The sequence below is a fragment of the Peromyscus eremicus genome, chromosome 4, assembly GCF_949786415.1.
Source record: "Peromyscus eremicus chromosome 4, PerEre_H2_v1, whole genome shotgun sequence".
Taxonomy (NCBI): domain Eukaryota; kingdom Metazoa; phylum Chordata; class Mammalia; order Rodentia; family Cricetidae; genus Peromyscus; species Peromyscus eremicus.
Window position 1 is genome coordinate 50,447,596 of NC_081419.1, and position 22,477 is coordinate 50,470,072.

Consider the following 22,477-nt stretch of genomic DNA (forward strand, 5'->3'; position numbering starts at 1 on the left):
GAGAGAAAATATTAATAGTAAATGTTGTTTTCTATGATTCCTAGGGCTTGAGAACATTCAAATTAATACAAACTGACAAGATATCTGCCCATCCATCGGTCCGTATGTGAATGGATACAGTTCTGTTATATCATGTTAGTGATGTTCGACTTTGCTGAATGCAGCCTAGCTTGAGAGTCCATAGAAAGACGTGGAGCTCCAATCCCATAAGTCAGACAAGCACTGCCTCCCAAGAATCAAGTCTGTTGATCAGTGGGTCTTTATAGAATACTTAATTAACTGTGTTCTACCTGAGCTAAGCATTACGAGAAGTGATCTGCTACCATTTAAAAAACACAGGGAGAATTCTTTAGGATGACAATGTTGTTTCTTTTTCTCCTCAAGTCACATTCTGAGAACGTGATCTTACTGTAATGTGGTTTATCCGAGGCTGGATGATGGTATATTTGTATCCGTGTTAACATGTAGGCTGAGCGGTTGAACACACTGGTAACAGCGTCAGCTCTACACCGGAAATTTGTTTTTCATGCCTCTGAACTGTCCAGGTGTTAGTTGTCCTGGGGAAACCTAGAAGCTCCAGGTTGTAATGTGTGCTGTAGCTGGAAGTCTCCTGGACCACCCTCTTACACACAGCATCTCCAAGCAGGCACGGAAACTTAAGTCTTGGTGTTTTAAATTTTCTGATGGCCAAATGTTTTTATTGCAATTTTTCTTCTTGACTGGATTAATGGTCATCAGTAGCTGTGCACAACTATAGACACAGAGTAAATATTTTATACATTATTATTATACATTAAGATACATTGTTATTGGAAATTCATTCCTGAGGGACTTGGAGGTACTTACTAAGAAATGAATTAGGATCCCAGCATGGTGGCGTACACCTGTAATCCTAGTACTTAAGAGGTGGAGGGAAGAAGATCAGGAGTTCAGTCACCCTCTGTTAAACAGCAAGTTCAAGGCTGCCCTGGACCACATGAGGCACTGTCTCCAAATGAAAGAGTTAAGATATTTGTATGAAACGGGGTTTGGTATCGGTTTTTTGTTTGTTTGTTTTTGTTGGTGATTCTTGGCTCTTTTTGGTTTTTATCCTTGTAAGAACTGAGGAAACGCAGTTACATAACTAAGCAGGTGGGGATGAGAATAATTTAAATAGCATGACTAAGTTCTGTGACTCCTAGGAAATCAGAGCTGTGCTTGTAGAGAGCTAGAGGAGAGGAGCCTGCAGCAGCAGCAGAGGTGGCTGGCACGGCACAGCATCCGGGTGGATTTAGAGACTGATTCTGGAGGATTATTTGGTGAATGAAACATGAGGTCAGGGAAAGAGCTGTATGAACGCCTCGCAGGCTTTTGGCTTGAATGGGTGGAAGGCTGCCGTTATCATTGACTGAGAAAGGGAAGGCTGAGGTGAAAATGGGTTTCAGGACCCAAGTTCAAGGTCACGGTTCAGGGCAGTATCAGGAAGGTGGGGTGATTTAGACTTTAGTGGCCTACCTAGGTCCAATCAATAGTTAATGGCAGTAAATGTTTGATCATGGTATGATAGATGCTAGGGGTTTATACCCAAAAGCATTTGCTCAGCAAATGAATGGGATGAAATATATCTCAAAGAAGTTACATAATGGATAAGACACAAATCAGCCAGAAGTTTATTAGGTTTGTTTCATTCATTATTATATTTTTGTAGATTTTAAGAGAATTTATGTTTGTGAGTTAAACCATGTATAACTGCCGGTGTTACCTTTCCCATTAATAAGGGGCTGACTTATGGAATATTTCAAGTGCAAATAATAAATGAACCAGCCTAACAAAGTGTTACTTAATAAACATCCTCAGGGACCTTATTTAATGAATAGGTAGAGGACTATTATTTGAAACGGAGCCCACAAATTATTTCTAGACGAATTGGTGATACTAAATGGTTATGGCCTGCTCGAAACAATTTATTTTCTTAATTAGTTTCCTCATTCTCTTTACAGTCTCTTACACTACTACAGGAGTTAATAACCACTTTTTTCTTGAATAAATTAATTTTCTAGCCTGCTTACAAATTTCCAATTAATAAAGTTTCAAGGAGTGAGGTAATGCTGGAATCATAAGAAAAATGACCATAGTTTATTTTGAAATCAACTAACATTTAATAAGCACCTACTGTATGCTGTACAGGCTCTGTGCTTTGGTCTGGGGCCTCAAAGTGCAGTAAAATAAACTCCTGACTTTACAGATGAGGGAAAGAGAGACAGGTGAACACACAATTATATCCAGGGACGGTAGAGTAGAAACATGCCAAAGAGCCAGATACACACCACACACTCCTCCTCCCCGCAAACTGAGGACTTCTGAAGAATGTTTGGTTAATCGCCTCTCAACACACGACACCAGCCTGCAGCTATGAAACTTCTATACTCTATAGCTCAGACTTGGCAGGGACGGGCGACAGAAGTCCACACAAAGCCACCTTTTGCAATCAAGAGCAGAAGCTGACGCTGTCTGCCGGGTCTGCCGGGTGAGCGCTTAGGAGCTGGCCTTGGGCTAACAGGAGCTCAGTGCTCTGCTTCCTGCTGCTTTGGAAGTCTTGGAAATAGAGTCCCCATGAGTTCTTGGTTTTCCCCCAGCATCTACTATGAGGAAATCTTATACAAACACCTTGATTGAGTTAGGGTGGGTCATGTGACCCCTCTGCCAAAACTCTGAGCCAACTAATGTGAGTACAGTTCTACTGTGGTTTCTGCTCTGGAGATAGGAAAGGGGAGAAATAATCGTTGCCTGTCTCTTATTCCCGACAATGCTCATGCAGCTGCCAGCTACGATTCCGGTCCTCTTGGTCTGAGGTACTCAGAACATCATAATGTAATCAATATCTCATTTGTGGGCAGCCTTCTTTCCTTGCTTATGGAGAAATGGGACAGAAACACTAGGGAGAATAATGTTGTCATGACATTTTGTAATGGCCTTGATTGCAGGAAGCTTTGTGCTTAGAAATCCCATGCATTCCACACAATCAGAATCACCATGTCTTTCCCGCTGTCTTCTGAACACATGGGATGCGGAACCTAAGAGGGTTGATCTTGGTAAGTCTTTTGAGCAAGTTGGATGCTGAAACAGTGTAGAGCATAAGCTGTCCCACTTTTTGTAGAATTTTCGAGGAATTCTTTTTTATCTATTTGATTTTAAGTCATTGAAGTCTGGGAGCCAAATTTACATTCAGAGGAAGCCACTGGAGTCTGGAGTCTGTGCCTAAAGGAAATGTTTCTGCCAAGAGCCTAAAGTGAAGTGTAGCAAGTCGGTGGGTTTTGCAATATAATGTTTTCCTGACCATAAATGTGACGGTTTCTGTTGCTTATTGGGAAACCCAAAACTATTTTTACAGACTCTTATGAATGCCACCACCTAGTACACACCACACACACACACAGCGAGAGAGAGAGAGAGAGAGAGAGAGAGAGAGAGAGAGAGAGAGAGAGAGAGAGAGAGAGAGAGCGCGCGCGCGCGCGCGCGCGCGAGCTGGGGCGATGGCTCAGCACTTTTGCACACAAGCATGAGGACTTGAGTTCAAATCTCCAGGGCTGACATAAGAGGCTGAGTGTGACCGCAGGGTGATGGTGGTGGTGCACACCTTTAATCCCAGCACTCAGGAGGCAGAGATAGACAGATCTCTGTGAGTTCGAGGCCAGCCTGGTCTACAGAGTGAGTTTCAGGACAGGCTCCAAAGCTACACAGAGAAACCCTGTCTTGAAAAAAACAAAACAAAACAAAACAAAAAACAAACAAACACAAAAAGAAGGTGAGCGTGACCATACACACATGTAACCGCAGTGCTGTAGAAGGTGGAGACTGGAGGATGGTTGAAACTTCCTGGCCGCCAGCCTAGCTCCAGGTTAAGTGAGAGATCCTGTGTCAAGGAAACAGAGGAGAAGGAGCAGAACACCAGCTACCCTCTGGCCATCACACGGGTATGCATAGCCTCACACACTTGCACACATACCATATATATACCATACACACACACATACACACACACACACACACACACACACACACACACACACACGCCACACATCTATGCATAGATAGATAGATAGATAGATAGATAGATAGATAGATAGATAGATAAATAGATAGATAGATAGATTTCACACCCATCTTTTTCAATTAAGCTTTTAGAAAGACCTTTAAAGTAGTTTATATTGACTGAACCATACAGCAGGAGGAATTTCCTCTGTGGTTAACATTTTTTTTACACTTTTACATTTTATCTACGTATCTTGCCAAAGTTAGTTGGCAAGATACGTTTAGTTTAGTAGACCTTTAAAGTAGTTTATATTGACTGAACCATACAGCAGGAGGAATTTCCTCTGTGGTTAACATTTTTTTTATACTTTTACATTTTATCTACGTATCTTGCCAAAGTTAGTTTTTACATCACCCCCCCCCCCCATTTCTAGAGTGATTTTTGGTGACTTTACTGCAGTTCTTTCTTTGTCCCTGATGGTTTTAGTTTCTGGTGTCACTCTGTCTGTCTGAGAACTTCATCTAGAACTTTTGGAAGGTGTGCTGCCTGCAGGGTCTCCCACGCTGTCCTTCCTCGGGAGTGCCTTTACTTCCTCCTCATCCCTAAGGGGGGTTTCCTGGGATGGAACGTTCTTCCTTCAGATCATTTGAGGACGCTAGCATGGACTGTGGTTCTCCAGCCCACGGTCTACCCAGCTTTCCTTCATGTTTACTGAATGTCCGTCTCTTTTCCAGGAGCCCATCTAAGACATCATGCTGCACTTAGCTGTCACCTCTTTGGGCGACTTTTGCCTGTTCCTTAGACCTTTGTTTTGATGACTTTTGACTGTTTCATAGGGTGTTGTCAGCCATTTTGTAGCATATTCCCCCCAATTGGGATTCATCTGGTCTTTTTCTCAAAGTAGACTCACGTTCTGGGCTCCAGGAAGGAAACACAGAGGTGGACCATTTTTATGCAATCATATAAAAATATGCCCTGTCAGTATGACCAACCACTATTGCTGTTGACCTTGCTTACCTGGTTAAGGTGTAATTGCCAAGTTTCTCTTCTATGAGGTCACTGTCCCTACCTGACCCCCCCTTTGCATACAATTGCGGAAAGGTATCACTGTGCACAACCCCTGGTGTGCTTTTAAAGGAACATGAGCCGTGTCCCCAGGCCTTGATGGCACAATAGCAACATGAGTATTTAGAATTCCTTCTCGTGGGAGATTCGTCTCTTTTCCATGATGACTTATTAATTCAGTGTCTTTATATCTCACTACGTACTCTTGGCCATCCGTGTTAGACTTTAGGCTGTAGTCCAGCACTACTTGGCCGAACTCGGTCCTTACATTGTTCTAGCTTAGCTCTCATGTTCCATGACTGTTTCTTTGTGTTTTCTTTTGTTTTTGAGTGCCGTCTTCTGCTCTAAATAAATACTTCTCCTCCATTCCCTTATCCAGCATTATAACTAATCATTTTGCCAAGTAATTCATTTTTTCCTTTCACTCAAAGATGCTATTAGAAATGAGTGTCTGGAGCCGGGTGGTGGTGGCACACACCTTTAATCCCAGCACTCAGCACTCGGGAGGCAGAGGCAGGTGGATCTCTCTCTGTGAGTTCAAGGCCAGCCTGGTCTACAGAGCGAGATCCAGGACAGGCACCAAAACTGCACAGAGAATCCCCGTCTTGAAAAAAAATGAAAAAAAAAAAAAAAAAAAAAAAAAGAAAAGCAAAGGAAAGAAAAAAGGAAATGAGTGTTTGGGTCCTAGATGTGTTGTTGCTATTGAGAACTCTAAGCTGATACAGGAAGGCAGCATAAGTAACCCAAACACCAGAAGGGTGATCGAAAGGGACTTAGCCTTCCTTTGCCTTGGTTTCTTCATCTGTGAAATGGGACTAATGAGAGTCCTTTCATGCAAGTATTGCTGTTGGTATTCAGTTATTGGCTTGAAGTACTAGAATCTAGAAATTAATAAATAATTGTTCTTGCACTCTCCCGAATCCTGAGTAGCATCTTCTGGGTAAATCCACAGACTTTATGCCTTCTCCTTCTCCACCCCTCACGTCCATTATTTTGCTTTGCTTGTAAGGGTTCTTTCTGGTGAGCTATAAAGAATGGAATGGTTTCCCTTCTCCAACCACCCTGCATCAGACAGGAAGACTGAAGAGCTTGGGTTTCGCCCCAGTCTTTGCTTGTGCGCACGTCTGCTTTTATAGCCTGAGAACAGTTGTGTGTGTGGTTGGGAAAAGAACCCACATGCTGGCCCGTGCCTGGAAACAGTTCTTCTGGGAACTGTGTGTCTTGGCGTTTCCTCTGCTAGGTATCCTCGGAAAGATGCCCACACACTCCTTCAACAATATGGTGGCATCACAGGTTCACACTCCTAACGGTAACCAGAGAGACACGCCTCTCAAAATAGCTACTTGAGTAAAAACAGAAATGATATTGCCAAATAATCAAAGAAAAACAAAAACAGTTATTTATAGTATTTTCAGGCACCATAAATCACTGGAAGCATTTGACTTGTAAAGTTTTGAAGTAAGAACGTTTCATAAAAGATTAAATCACACAGAGAGGGATCCCTCCCTTCTGGAGGAAATGTGTGAACATCTGAGCCCGCTCCCCTCCCCTTCCTTCCTGAGCTGGTGAAGTATGCTCCTGTGGCCACCCTGCCTTCTGGAGGGAACCACACCATGGAAAAGAATGAAACTCATTCGGTTCCTGGCAATCATTTTAGGTTTGTGGTAAGACAATGGTGTATGAATAGTTGCGTCTTTATTTGGCAGAGGTTTGCTTTAAAATGAAGCCTACCATTTAAAAAATTTTAAGCTGCACAAAACATAGATTTGTAGTGTTCCCAAAGTTAGACAGAGTGAGAAACAAGACAAGAGGGTGAGGCTCAGAACCTTGGGGCACATGCCCAGAGAGACCTGTATCACTCAGCAGATCGTGACTGCCTTCCCACTCTGGTTTCATGGCTATAAAACTCCGTGCAGCATCTGAGGCTTTGGGTAAGGGAGGGAATGTGGTCCTTGGTGCTGTCTGGTAAAAGAGCCCATCCCTCACCAGCTCCTACAGAGCTTAACCCCAGTCCGCCCGAAGGCTTTAATCAAGGGCTGTGGCAATTAACACATCCCACTCAAAACGCTGTGAAAATCTGTGGCTATCATGTCCACAGAGTTCAAGTTTCTAGTCAATAAAAGAGCATATCAACATTTGATTCCTTCTCATTGTACTGGCAAATGTTTTAAGTATTTCTGAAGTCTTTCAAATGACTTTGGATTAAAAAAAAAAAACAACCCTGCAACACTGAGGTTGAAGCTGCTTTGTTTCTGAAGTATGCTTATGCCTCTCTTAGCTTATTATTTCTCCAGTAATAACAAGGCTTTAAATTTGGGAGATTTTTTTCTCTTTTTATGAACACTACCAGAAACTAGAAAAATATGGAAGGAGGAAGGATGAAAAATATATGGAGAATAATAATTTTAAAAGTCCAATACATCTGAGTTCTTATTTCTTTGGCCTTGGAAGTACTCAGATGGCATATGTGACTGAAACCACTGTCTGTCTGGTGCAACCTGATGGCTCAGAAGAAAAGCACCGAAGGCCGTGTGCAGGGCACCTACCTGGTTTATGAGCCAGATCGGAAATGGAGTTGGTGGTTTACACAGTGCGCTGCTGTCCCAGCCTGCTTTCATATTTTATATGGTATGCTTTTAGGGCTTTGATCATTTCTGTTTTGATGAGCTTTGTAAAGGTTTAAAAGGTTTCTTGAAAACAGTAATAGGCCTTTACTATTCCTGGAATTTTGTATAACATGGATCAAATGTACGCCGCTCTCAGCTTCCAGACTCTTGAAGGTTATCAGTCATCTGTTTGTGTGCCCTGTCTTTGTCCCCAGGTTATCACAGTTGTTTGTGTGTTCTCCTGTTTGTCCCCAGGTTGTGTTTATTGTACCTTTGGCTCACTGGATTGTTCTAGGCAGGGAAAAAAAAACAAAAACAAAAACAAAAAACCTCTTTCAGAATTTACAATCAATACAGATAAATACAGGTCCATGAAGAGGACTGTACAAAAGTCAATGGAGTGCATTATTTTCAACTCAAAGTAATAGGGCAAAGAGTCCCATTTCCTTTTTAGTAATTGTTTTACCTTTCCCAATTGGGAGTTACAAGGCTATTAAAATAATTGCTGACGGCATTTTAGATAGGGTGCATTGACATGCTAGGGAATGTATTTGTGTTTACCTGCTGGAAATCTCTGTCTTAATTGACTAATTTGTTCCTATTAATATTTATGAATATTAATAAAGGACTCTATTTAAGAAGCCAAAGCTAGACCACTTATCTATGAGTCCATCCACAAGAAACAGCCCATCTGAAGTTGGCTTTTGTGAAAGCATCCCAATTTGCCAGTGTCTCAGAACCTGAACCCATGGCATTCGTGGACGTCTAAACACCGGTTCTGAGGGGGTAGCCCCCTGTGAGTGGGTGATAGGAACTTTCGGCCTAAACTTGTAGCATATTTATAGTATCAAATTGTTAAAAAGCAACTTAAAAGTACAATGACAAGAAAACCATTCAATTATGCCATATATATTTAATAAAATTTCTCATTAAAAAGAATTTAGAGAAATAGGTGAAATTTTTATGACTTATTGCTATGTAAAAAGGGAGAAATATAAAATTTTGTTTAGAGTGGTTATGCCTCATTTAAAAATGCAGTAAACCGCATATATAGATAGAAGGATTAATATTCAGATCCTAAAGTAATAATCATATTTTGCTTTGTATGACTAAGATATTTTATACTTTCCAATGAACATGCATCATTTTATAATAGAAAAAGCTAAAAATTAAGCATAAGCTTCTACTGTAATTCACAACCCAACATTCTAGTGTCCCTCATCAACACTGACATCTACTGTGTCTTTGTGTACCCTGTCTTCAAGAGCTTCCCCCCCCCACTCCCCCCATCGTCCCACCCCAGCGGTATATCAGCCAGACCTAGGAACTCCTGATGTCCTCAGCTCCTACCTGTGTGACTTTGGTTTCAAGCCATAACTCCATTCTGCTTCCTTTGGGCCCATCAAATCCTGTTCACCCTAAAGGCGGCTAGAGCCCCGCCCACTTCAGGAAGGCCTCCTTGAGCGCCAGGCCAGCTGTCACCCTCCCTTTCCACGTACAAACCTGTCTCTTTAAGAGACTTGTGTGTATGAAATAGAGCCCAGCTAGATATAAGTTTAAGGTACAATGGCAAGAAATTATTAAATTATCCCATATGCAATTAATAAAATTTCTCATTAAAAAGAAGCAACAATACTATGTGATATTGCTTATGACTTAGTGTTTTATAAGAAAGAATTCTGTATTTTAATGTACAGTATAATTATACCTTGCTAGAAAATAGAGCAAATCCTATGCTTAATTGCAAGGATCTCTATCCGTATTCTAAAAGAATAATCATATTTTGCCCAGCCCTCTGACCTTGGGAAGCCCCACATGTATTTCATCAGTGCCACTAAGTGGTGACAGATGCAGAATGATCACTATAACTGTGAGCACATTTCCATCCTGCTCATGACTTACTAGAGAACACATTGCAGAGTTTCCACAGTACGTAACATTAAATATATTTCAAATATAGTACGTTATCTGAAGACTTACGTCAGATTCCACTTTTGTCTTCAGAAGCCTGGAGACAAAAATTTGTCTCTCTCTCAAGAGTCAAATCACTGGGTTTCTTAAATGTGAATCTGGGAAGAATGCGGTCAGATGCTACTCTCCAAGAAATATATGAGTGAATAAAATAACACTGTGGTCCACTAGAAAATGTATGTTTAGCCCGATATAGCCAGTGGAACCGTACAGTTGTAGAACTTTCGGTTGCGTGCTGACTTTTGACCCTTTGCTTCATTTTTCATGTCCTTGAGAGTAGTATTTGTGTCTTCAGCAAGAGGTACTTGACATCTGCAATGAGCACTTTTAACTGTCTCCAGAAGCAACACGTGAAAGAATATTTCTGAAAATGCCGTGTGGTCTGCTAGGCTCAGTCTCTAGCCTAGTGTCCTGTACCACCTGCCCTGGAGCTTGCTGGTGGTATCATAAAGAAGGATGCTTTTCATCCTTCTCTACATGCATTCTCTTCTCCTTCAAGCTACTCTTCAAAGGAAAATTAAGTCCCAGACTATTGCCTGCCATTCTGTAGACCAGCTGTTACCCTCAGGGTCACAGGGACTGCTGTGTATGAAATCTAAAACCCTAACATCCCCTTTAGAGTGTCTCTCACCTGTATAATGGGTGCTAAGTACAGACTTTCGGAACTTGTTTTTATGAGGAGATGAAGTTGATTTCTTGTTGTAAGGCAGACTTTTTCTTTTAAACTCCTTATTGAAACATAACATATTTGTAGAAAGAGCACGCACATCAGTTAGGTCAATACCATTTCAAAAAAATTTTTTTCTTTCATGTTAACACTGTCCAGAACAGGAAGCAGAACAGAGTTGTAACTGCTGAAGCCCATCCCATCCCGTTCCCTGCCAGCATCTCCCCGCTGTCCTGTCTTCTAAGAGACCAGTGATTTGTATCAATGAAAACCGTCTGTCACTTCCACTGAGCGTTGTGTGTGGGATTTAGGCTGCATGGGTGTGCAGCTGTAAACTGTTTTAGCATTCCAGTGTGGGGACATGTCACATCTTCTGCGGGCAGTAGGCTGCTGTGAAGAGCATTGCCTGGACATCTTGGTTTATAGCTTTTAGTGAATGTATCTCTCCATTTCTGTTGGGTCTTTATTTAACAGTCGGTTTCTGGAGAGTTAAAAATGTTTGTTCAGGTTTAGGGTCTGTGTAGGGACTTCCAGAAGTCTGTGAATCCATGAAATTATAAGCAGAATTTTGGATGTTGCATCTTAAAGTGTCATTTTTATGATGGTCTTGAAACTGTCCCCCCAAAAAAACTTCAGCAAAACAGTGAAAACTCAAAACTGATCTTGTTTTTATCAAAGGAAAACATAAGCAAAAGATGATGAAAAAGGGTAGCTTCCAGGCTCGAGGACCATCTATTTTCTAGACTTTTCTTCAATCTAAAGGGAATACAAAGGTTTTGCCTTGAAATCAATGTTTCTTATTCCCAGTGCATAATACCTTGTTGCAGATTTGATTGGAGAGAATTTTGTCTTGGGAGGAAGCAGGAACAAAGTCAGTCACAGGTCAGTCGCCGTCATCCAGTAGACTTGGGCTCTCCTTATCCGACGATGAAAAGTGAAACTGGAATGTCAGACGTGAAAGGAGGAAAATTCTTCCTTTCTTTTCATTCCTCTGTCAGGTTCAAACGCTCCTCAGAGATTTCTCCATGTTATTCCGGTAAATATTTAATGAACAATCTACATACAGCACCATGGGGACTCCAAGATAAGAAGGACATGGGTTTTGATTTGAAGGAATTCATTTAGTATTTAACAAAATAAACACATAGATAACTGTGGTGCAAGCAATAAAGTGTGTGCAGGAGCAGAGCTGGGGGATACAAAGGGGTCCTCAGGGCAGACTTAGCCGGTGGGGAGGGGCAGAGAGCCCACAGAACAAACAAACAAAAGAACAGGAACGCACGCCCTTTTCTCCAATGGTTCTCTCAACTCTCTCATCTAGTTCACTGATTACAAAACTTCAAGGCACCAAGGATGAGAAAAATCACCTGTAGCTAGTTTAATTTCTGTAGCTTCTCAGATCATTTCATTGTGTGTCCCAATCGGACCAATTTTATTTTTAAGAATTTTGTTACCCAAACCTAGGATTATAACCCAAGCTTAGCATCATTTACCAGAATAGTCCTCTTTGAATTCTTCTGGGTTAAGCTTAGCACAGCTCTGCTGATGTTCTAAAATATGCATGAAGTTGACATTTTCACATTTGGAGTCAAATTAAAATGACAGACTATGATATCATCATATGTTGTTATATATAGGGTGTTATTGTGTATCATTATGTTGCATGATTTTAAGGACTAGTCTATACCCAGGGGGTTTGTGAAGATATTTCCAAAATTTTGTAAGCTGTGAATTTTAACTTTCTTTGGGGGTATCTAAGATGGCTGCCATCTTGGTTACATATTGTACACATGTCGCCGTTGGTGGTATCTGTAACTCTGTTCTCTCTACTGAGTTTTTGAACCTACAGGTTGGTAATCACTCCTCCTGCTGTGTTGCCGAGGAGGGAATGCTAACTTGAGAATTTCAGCCTCGCTGATAACAGTTCAGGCTCCAGTGTGCGGCCCACGCTCTTGTCATCCTTGGCAGACTCCATTTTCTTCAGCAGGAGTGTAGCAGGGTTCAGAGTCCACTGTCTGGGAAAGGCTCAGTCAAGGGGTGTAGTTAGGTCTTGCCTTGACTCTATCATCCCTCAGTCTGTCTCTCTGTGGCCCTTTTAGACATTCTGATATTTTTGTTATCCGTGAATACGTCTCCACCCTACCTTAACTAGCTAGACTAAGACTATAACCTGTATAACCCCAAATTTTGAGAGTACTATATAATATGGAAATTTAGATTCACTTTGTAAACATTTCCCTCCATTTTCAAGTACTGGTTTTATAAATATGGAATGTGATTATTTTTTCTGTCTTCCTTTAGGATGTTGTTGTAGTTAGAGTTACTATTATTGTGGTGAAACACCACGAACTAGAGCAACTTGGAGTGGAAAGGGTTTATTTGGAACTGAAACTAGATTGGAAGCTGGAGGCCAGAGCTGATGCAGAGGCCATGGAGGAGTACTGCTTACTGGGTTCCTCCTCATGGCTTACTCAGCCTGCTTTCCTCTAGAACTCAGGACCACCTGCCCAGGGTAGTACTGCTCACCATAGGCTGGTCCCTCTCCCATCCATCACTAGTTAACACAATGGTCTACAGGCTTGCCTACAGCTCAGTCTTATAGAGGCATTTTTGTTCAATTGAAGCTCTCTCCCCTCAGAAGACTATAGCTTGTGTCAGGTTAACATAAACTAGCCAGCACAGATGCTAGTAAGGTAAAGATTAGGTTGTGTTTTAACTATTCTTGGAATCCTTATGTTTACACAATGATTTGAGTTGAAATTAGTTATTTGTAATTTAGAAGTTATAAAGCCCTTTATTTGTGAATATTAAGTACATTACCCAAAATAAGCATACATTTTCTTTACTAAATTACTAGTATTTGGTTTTCATATAAAGTATTTGAGTACCCAAAACAAATCACCAAAAAAAAAAAAAATGGTTGGGGAATGATTCCTTTGAAGGAGCCATCTAAGTTTATTTTGGTAGTTTAAATATTGCTAGTGTGATAACCTCATGATTATGTTACCTTGGCCCAACCTTCAGGAAACATGCATCTTAGTGAAGAATTGTGTTATAGATGTGCAGATTGCAATTGGCACTCACTGAATTCTCCACTACTCAAATTGATATCCACATACCAGTGGTTTCAATACCTTTAGGCAGAAGTAGAGAATTTCAGATCATACCCCAGATCAGCAAAGCCAAAATCTGCACTATAATGAGATCCCTGTGTGCTTTGCAAAGCATTAACTTAACACTCCCCCCACCCCCCCACCCCATCCCCCACCACCGTAAGATTCTGACCAATCACAGCTCAGTGGAAACAGCTGCAATTTTCCTCCCAACATTCCTTCACATACCGGAATATGTAAATTGCCTTTTTGGTCACTCTTTGTGTGACCAGTTTTTGGTCAGGAATAAATGAAATCTACTTTAATTCATTAATGAAGAAGACTGTCCATTCATCAGTAATGACTTATCAAGTAGTTCTGTATGCCAAGAGTTGGGGGACAAAAGGGTGAGCATGATGATGTTTACAAAGCTAGTGTTTCAGTGGAGAGTCAAAAGTGTAAGGTGCTGTATAGCAAGAGGAGCAGAATGCTGATTTCCGCAGGGACGGGCACACTATATCCTCCAGGATGGGCAGAGTATCCTCTCTGGCAAGGTGTGTTTAAACAAAGGCTTGAACGGGGTGTGAGCCAGCGGCCATCTTGGAACAGTGTCTAGGTAGAAGGGAGAGTGGGCAGTGGCAGGTCGGTGAGACTAGAGAACACAGGAGACCAGAGAGCGGCCAGGAGCTAGATAACTCCTCCTAGAGAGCTCAGCTTGCACTATACATAGGAAGAGGCGCTCGGAGCATTGGATTTCTTAGAGTAACATCAGCTGATCCATGGTTTTTTGTAGGATGTTCTAGCTTTGGACTTGAGAACAATGGGGAACATGGAAAGATGGAGACAGGCAGACTTCTAAGGCCATCATCACAGTTTCTAGACAAGAGAAGTCTATGGCATTGATACTGGCACTTGGCATGTAGCTCATGAACTTCAGCGTAGGGACTGAATTTTTACATTTTAATAAGTATAAACGTAAATGCCTACATAGGGCCGGTGGCTAATGCATTGAACTGTGTAATTCTTGAGTTCATAGATAGTATCACCATGGTTTTGTTTCCTTATGTAGTCTTGTGCTACTGACAGGTAGTACTTAAGTAATAATTCATGAATTAAAAAGACCATTTCCCAATCAACCCTAAAATATTTATATTTTGGGCCAAAATTATTCTGGCCTTTTCTAGTGTCTTCTACATGACTGCCCCTACAGCTAGTATCATGAGAACATTTCAGTCACGAAGGCCATCCACTATATTTTAGCAGATGTTCCATGGGCTGTGAAAAAAATGCACTAAAATACCAGAAAAATAACATGTACTCTCATTTCCAGTGTCTTGTCTCTGCTTTTCTTTGCATTCAAAGTGTGCAGTGAAGTAGAATTTTGGAAAATTGTTATAACAAAGTCTGTGCAAAATGTCTGAAGGATTTGCTGCAAGCCTGTTTGCTACAGCTGTATTGTCCTCCTTGTAAAAAGTCATATAATATAGTCATCACTATTGCTGTGTCACTTTTTTAAACTATATTTTTCCGCACAGTAGAATGCTGGGTTTTGAGGAGCACGGAGATAACAGAATGTCCCATAATTTCTCATTGGCTTTACCTTTTATTACATGTGCACTGAACTCAGGGGAGCAAGCTAAATGTCCGTCAGTAGAAGATGGTTCAGCAAATCGTGCCATGTCCCGACAATGGCTGCCATACAGCTATGAAAAAAATGCACAGAAGTGCAAAGCTAGATGAGCTAACTCTTTATGTTCTGATATGGAAATTCCTGAATATTCTTCATAAGTGATAAACACAAGATTGAGGCCAATGTGTATATCATTTGTGTAGGAGAATAGGGGAGATCATATATATTTCCATATTAGTTTGTGTATGATAATTAGCATTTCAGCACAATTAGATTTTCTAAAACATGTTATGCAAATCACTTGCAGCCTTGGAAACACTGAGCAGGAGCCTGGAGCCTGGATTCAGAGTGGGTAGAGCTTCAATCATGTCTTTTCCATATTCACTTTATGTGCCTGGTGTATTTTAAAATGCCAAATAAATGCTAAAACTTTCCATATCTTACCACACCCAGATTTCAATTAGAGACTTTAATGGGGCAAATAATGTCCCTAGACTTACCACTAATAAGTATCCATCCATGAACACATTGAACACTGATATGGATCTCAATCATGGTCTCTGTTTCCTGAGAGTACAGAGCACACCAATCCCAGATTTGAACTTCATTGTTAGGATTTCTCAGAATGGAAGTCAGGGTGGTGGAGGCCGAGGCTTAGATTTATAAGATAGGAGGGAAGAGGTTTTAGTAATCTTTCACAGAACTTAGACATCCATAAAGATTACAGTTGTGAGGGTAGAGAAGGCAGGACAGTGGTATTTGTGGAATATTGTGGTTGGTTGATTGACGTACATCTCATCTCCTCTTACTCAAAGTGCAGATCTAATAGGAATACATTGAGATACCTTTTTTAAGAAAATCTGGGCTGATTTTTAGGAAAAGAGAAGACAAAACAAAATGGCACATACACACACACACACACACACACACACACACACACACACACACTGTTGGGCCCAAAGGAACTGTTTTGACTGGTAACTCTCAAACTAAACATTTTCTTTCTTGCAGAGCAGGGCCACAGCCAGTTAATTCCTTTGGGATTTATTTGTCTTAGAAAGCTGATGTTTTCCTTCCTTTTCTCTCTGTGTGTTATTGTGTGTATATGTGTGTGTATGTGTGAGAGAGAGAGAGAGAGACAGGTACTTAGAGGTAAACACATGTCATGGTGTACGTGTGGAGGTCGGAGGACACCTTCACCTTTACGTGGGTTCTGAGGACCAAACTCAGGTCATCAAGCTCACATAGCAAGTACTTTCCACTGGGCCATCTCACCTGCTCTGTATTAGATTTCCTAGAGTGTGCATCTGATGTGCACCTGGGCGGGATTTTTGTTTTGTTGCCTCTTGTTTGTTTTTATTTATTCTGCTTGGTGTTCTGTGAGCTTCCCGGATCTATAGGTTGGTGTCTGACGTTCATTTCTGAGCGAATCTGAACCACTAAAGTATTTATTCTCTTTACTTTTTTCTTGCGGTATTGCAAGTACATGTGTGTTTTTAATCACATGTGTGTTTTACCTTTGAAATTGTCTCAGCATTCTTAGATATTCTGGGTTTGGACACAGGACAGTATCTCTTTGCATTTTGGTTGGAAAGGTGTCTGTTGACCTGTGTTCAGGATCACTGAACCTTTCTCTATTGTGTACATTCTACTGCTGAGAATGTCAGTGTCCTTCTTCCTGTTAGAGTTTGATATGTAGAGTTTTGCTTGATTTTTTTTCTTAGCATTTCTATGTCTCTGGTTTATGTTACCCAATGCATTTTTGTATTTGGCATATAATTTCATTAGTGCTATCAATAGACTAATATTCCATAGTTAACTTACATTACTAATTTAAATGTCCAGTCTGGCCATTCAAAAATCTGTGTTACATCTACGTTTTATTCTAGCTCTTGGTTTGTGCTTCAGACTGAAGTTTCTCTTGTTTATCATGCCTTGTGATTTTTACTATTGAAAGCCAGATATGATGGGATCTGTAATAAGAATGGAGGTAAATAGGCAGTCTTAGCTACTGTTCTATTGCTGTGAAGAGACACCATGGCCAAGCAACTCTTATGAAAGAAAACATTTAATGGGGAGCTTGCTTACAGTTTCAGAGGTTAGTCCATTATCATCATGGTGGGAAGTAGACGGGCATGGTGCTAGGGCAGTAGGTGAGAGCCTTATATCCTGATCCATAGGCAGCAGGCAGAGAGAGAGAGAGAGAGAGAGAGAGAGAGAGAGAGAGAGAGAGAGAGAGAGAGATTCTGTCCTGACATCCTTTGGTGATTAAACAGCAATGGGAAATGTGGACGTGCAAGCCAAATAAACCCTTACCTCTCCAACTTGCTTTTTGGTTGTGGTGTTTCACTGCAGCAATAGAAACCATAATAAGGACACACCTCCTCCAAGAAGGCCACACCTACTAATCCTTCCCAAACAGTTCTACTAACAGGGGACCAAGCATTTAAACATGTGAATCTGTGGGGGTATTCTCATTCATACCACCTCAGAGGCCTTTAGCCTAAAGTTTTCTGCTTGTCTGTCTAGGAGATGGCTGGTTCTTGATGTTTGCTATAGTATTAGAGATCAGAAGTCTCCTTAAAAAGAGTTAGAATCGGGGGCTGGAGAGAGATCTCAGAGTTAAGAGCACTGGCTGCTGTTGCAGAGGACCCCGGTTCACTTCCCAAAACCAAAGCATGGCAGCTCACCACCCTCTGTAATTCTAGTTCTAGGGGAACCTAATGCCCTCTTCTGGCTTCTGGGGGCACCAGGCACACAAATGATACATAGACGTATGTACAGGTAAGCATTTATACACATAAAAAAGTAAATAAATAAAAGAAAGAATAAGAATCTTTCCACTAGCTCTGCTGTTTTATGTTGGTACTGGAGAGGTGTAAGCGGGATGATAAGAGCCCTATTAGTAGGTGGCCTGTGTCCCTGGCCTGTGACTTTCACAACTGTTTTTTTTGTTGTTGTTGTTGATGCTTTTGTTTTATATACTTTTCTTAAACCTCCAGGTTCTAGAGTCTGGAACCCTCCTTTTAAACATTATTTTTATTGAGAATTTTGTACACATATATATTGTGTTTTGACCAAATCTACCCCTACTCACTCCCAACTCCTCCTCCATCCCCCTACTGCCTTTCTTTCCCAAATCCCCTCCCCATTTCTCTCCCCACCAAGTCCATTTAGAACTATCAGTAAGTGCAGGAGTAGGACTATCTACTGGAGAGTATGGGCAGCCTCTCTGGTGCTATGTTCCTGAAGAGAGCTTGCTCTCCCTCCAATCAATTGCCAATGGCTTCTCAGCTAGGGGTGAGACTTCATGAACCCCCACAACTGTCCCTCAGCTCCTCTTCTCCCACTCAGTTAACGCAGGATGGTGGATGCTAAGTTTCCACCTCTAGGTGGGGTCAGGCTCCACAGTCTTCCCAGGGAGTGGGCCTTTGCTTTGGAGAATGCTTTCAGTGTATTTCACAATATGCTCAATCCCTCCTTTCCTGAGCCACAACCATGAGAGCCGGCAAGGGTTAAAATAAGCAAAACACAAAGCCACGGGCGTCCACCAAAGACTTCTTCCCACCACCAGAGGTCCCTATGAAAGCTGGTCCACATTTGGCCTCCAGCAGTTCAGCAGGAGCCAGGTTCAAGGGCTCCTATCCCTGCACTGCGTCTGCGGCAGGTCAGCTGACCTCAGCCCAGGTGGGAATGCCTGTCTATACCTGCAGATCCCAGGCTGGCAATGTAGATCGCAACCTCAGTTCTCTGGTACGCCCAAAAGAAGTTATTTTTGTTTTACTCAGCCTTCCAAGCTCCGTGGAAGCATTTCTCTGTAGGCCAGTTTTGAACTAGGAAAGTCTCAGAAGAAGAAGGGCCTCAGACAGAAGCCAGAGAAGCCTAGGGATGGTGTTCCCATGATTTCACGAATGGGAAAGCTTAGTTGTTTCAGAGCCATGGAATCTGCCTATGCATAGTCTCAGTCCTGAATCGGATTTCATCTGTCCAGCCCCAGAATGGTGACATTGTGGTAATGATGAGGATGATGCAAACATTTCAAAGGCTTAGCTGCATTGTTTCAAAACATCAAAACAGGGGCCATTAACATTTTATAGCATTTTCACTAAGAAAGCATTTCACTAAGCGATTGAACGTTCTTTGCTCTTGCTCACCAGAAATAGGAAAAGTGATGGGATTTGAAAGCCTTGGCGCTGGCTGTAGCATTTATTTGTGGACTCAGATGGACTTGCTAACTGGTGAACCCGTAGAAAACTCAAGAGCTCATTTAAATCGGGCACTTTCTCCCTCCGAATTCCCAGTTTAGCCTTTCACACTGCTCTGCACACCATAGGCCTTCATTAAATCTCTGGGTCCTGTTGGATGTGACTGCCGTGACTTTTTACTGCCCTGGATTGCCAGCGTCGGTTCTGAGCTCCGCGTCCTCATTCTAGCTTGTTATTCTTGTCTCTTGGCTTAAGATGTTGTGCCTTGCAAAAGGCTTCTGTGAGCAAATACTTGACTAAAAGAATCACCCTGTTTTCAAAGGCGTCTGAATATGATTTTTCGTGAGGCCTATTACAAGGCCTCATCGACCTCATTATATCTACTTGGGGGTTATTGTGCACCTTGTAATGGAAGCTAAATTCCTATTTTTCATCACCTGATTAGTGTTTCTGAATTGGCTCAGATGCCAAAAGGAATATTTTTTTCCTCGCCGTTTTCCCCTTTCACTGGTAATAGAAACATAATAAAAAAGCAGCTGAAAGAGAAGGCCCTTCCCTAAAACAAACAAAAACCAATTATAGTTAATCCTGAGGGAAGCCTTCAGGGGAGACAGCCAAGAAAATGCTGGAGGCTTCTGCCCTTATCTGTCCTTCCTGCCTGTCTTTGAGGATCACATGCTCACAGCCTGGCTTGGAGTCTTTCGTGCCCACAGGAATTTCTATCAACACATGAGAATGTGTTGAAATGTACGCAGTTTAATCAGAGAGGGCCCATCCCTTGTCCAGCCGGCTCCTTGCGATGTGTGCATTCTAGCTACAGGTCAAAGCGGAGGCCAGCTCTTGGACCCAAACCAAGCCATCATTAATGGATTCCCTGTGCCATACTGGCTTCCCGTCTGCCTTCCTCTTCTGTATCCAATGGGAAATGTGCCTGGAGGATATAGGCCAGCAAGCGGGTGGGAGAGCTGGGTACTGCTTGCTGAGGCTCTGCCCAAGTCTGGCTGCTGTGACCACCTTGTAGGGCTGGCCTTTCAGGTCTCTTCTTTGTCCTTGCCGTGCTCTGACAGAGGCTGGCCTCTGGGGGCGTGGTTCCTGGCTGCCTGTCCCTCAGCTGGTCTTCTTGCTTTGGTTCTCAATGACATCTCTCTGATGCTGTTTCTCTCTCTCCCGTGTAACCTAACCACTGACATAAGGAAACGATTCCCTCATTTCTCTAGTTCCCGACCAGAGGGAGAATGGGCACCAGTGGATCTTGCCTTCCTCTGGGCCGAGGATAGACTGGTGGCATCAGTAGCAGTGGCCGTGCCTCAAGGGGTTCTTGAGGTCCTCCAAGTTCCAGTGTCTTCCAGGGCCCCTGGATCAAGTTCTGGAGATGTTTCCTCCTTCCTCGGCACTCTTCCCAAGGCGTTCTTCTGCCAACATGGGGACTGGCTGAGTGGATCCGGCACCTTCCCCATAGTCCTCCACCTGTAAAACTATTTCCCAGCAGAGAAATCCATCTCTGATCAGGTTTCCAAGCAGTTTCTAGTCTCCTGGGCGGACTTCTGTGACTCCCTTTCTCTGGCACATTTATCTTACCCCTGAGGGAATGGTTCTTCAATGTAAATGTTTTATTCTTATGAAGTTGCCTTTTAGAAAGTTAATTCTGACTAAGTGTGCTGCATACTGCAATGGGTATGATCTCAGTTAGTAAAAATGAGGGTTTTTTTTTTTTTCTGAATATTTATACGACCAAATCTGATGCCTGGACCTAGAAGGGCTGACCAGCATGTTGTACCCTTTTCAGTGAACGTCAATCAGACAACATACAAAATCCTCCAGCATGACAGCCAAGACATTTGTAGAAGAAATGGGGTGGTGGTGGTGATGGAGGCTGTGGTGATGGAGGCTGTGGTGGTGGAGGCTGTGGTAGAGGCTGTGGTGGTCGTGACTGTGGTGGTGGTGGTTGTGGTGGAGGCTGTGGTAGCTGTGGTGGTCGTGGGGGATGTGGAGGTGGTAACCGGACCTATGATGCAGACACTAGAGTAATCTAGAAGTAGATTGAAATCTCAGCACTTCCAGATAGTAGCAGGACGAGCTCAAGCAAGTCCTTACACGTCTCTGGTCTTAGTTTTTCTCAGTGAAAAAGAAAATAACCGTGAAACCAGGAGCTAGAGCAGATAAAGGAGTGTGGTAGACACATCAAACCCGTCTCTAGGTCAGATTTTCTTACTTGAATGCTTCATGAGAATAACCATATTTTGTCTGTCCTTCCTAACTATTCACAAAATACAATTATCTTCCTTATTTCTCTATAACACAGCCAAGGGGAAACTTACTTGAATGATGAGGGAAAACAAATTGGAAATAAGCAGAGAGACCCAAAAACAATGTAGTCACACTGGTCACATAGGGGTCCCCGACCAGGTCTTGGCCAGGGATGGTTTCCCAGGGACCTGCCTTCCTGTCTCCAGTCTGTCTCTATCAACATTCACCGCCAGGCACCGGCCCTTTCTCCTGAGCGAATGTAGTATTCCCTTCAAAGTCAAAGTCCTATTCTCCGAGGAGAACACTTTCCCTGCATAGGTCCCTCACGGGCTTTATTTAAACAAAAGGACATCCCCTCCTCAGGGCACCCATTCTTGGTGTTGACCCAAACCTAACATCTCTGAGGTGGAGAAGGTTTGAGAACATTGCTTTTCAGCAGATGAAACAGAATCCTGGCCTGGAGCTGGTGCTGGTGCTGGGATTGTCCAGCTGAAAGAACCTTGTAGACATTCTATGCCTTCAGAAGTCACACATCAAAGGGAAAGTGTTGGCTGAAGCTTGATGCATCACCTTGCTTTGGTAATACTTCCTTTTCAAGGTTCCAAGGGGAAAAAAAAAGGTCATTGAATGAAATAAGCTAAGATAGATACCACTTGTTAGTATTTTGTTATAATATAGTATTATGTTATAATATATAATATATAATATAATATATATATTTGTTAAAATATATATAGTCTTGGAATAGTTTCATTCATCTCATCAAGAACAAGAAGAAAAAGCATTTATTAGCCATTCTCAGTCTGTGCCTCCTCTTGAGCTTCAGCTTAGCCAGCTTCTCAAGGACAAACTGAAAAGAAACACCAGCTTTTCGTAGGGGGGCGGTCCGGAAAACAAACTCCACCTCCATCTGCTCTAGATGGAGAGCATGCTTCTCCAGAACAGGGAGAAGGTACGGGTTTCTAGCGTCATTTTCTAGAGT

At 42.2% G+C, this 22,477-nt stretch overlaps 1 protein-coding gene across 6 annotated transcripts in view; it reads left to right on the plus strand.

Annotated features, from left to right (window-relative positions):
- Rapgef4 (Rap guanine nucleotide exchange factor 4) overlaps nucleotides 1-22,477 on the plus strand; it is a 285,071-nt gene that overhangs the window by 174,919 nt on the left and 87,675 nt on the right. For 2 of the 6 annotated variants that reach the window (XM_059260689.1, XM_059260690.1), the window contains exon 2: nucleotides 21,935-22,074. The exons of the other annotated variants lie outside the window; for them this stretch is intronic. In XM_059260689.1, coding sequence (XP_059116672.1) covers nucleotides 22,057-22,074 — 18 coding nt within the window. In that variant the 5' untranslated portion in view covers nucleotides 21,935-22,056. The remainder of the gene's footprint in view (nucleotides 1-21,934; nucleotides 22,075-22,477) is intronic. 6 annotated transcript variants of the gene reach the window in all.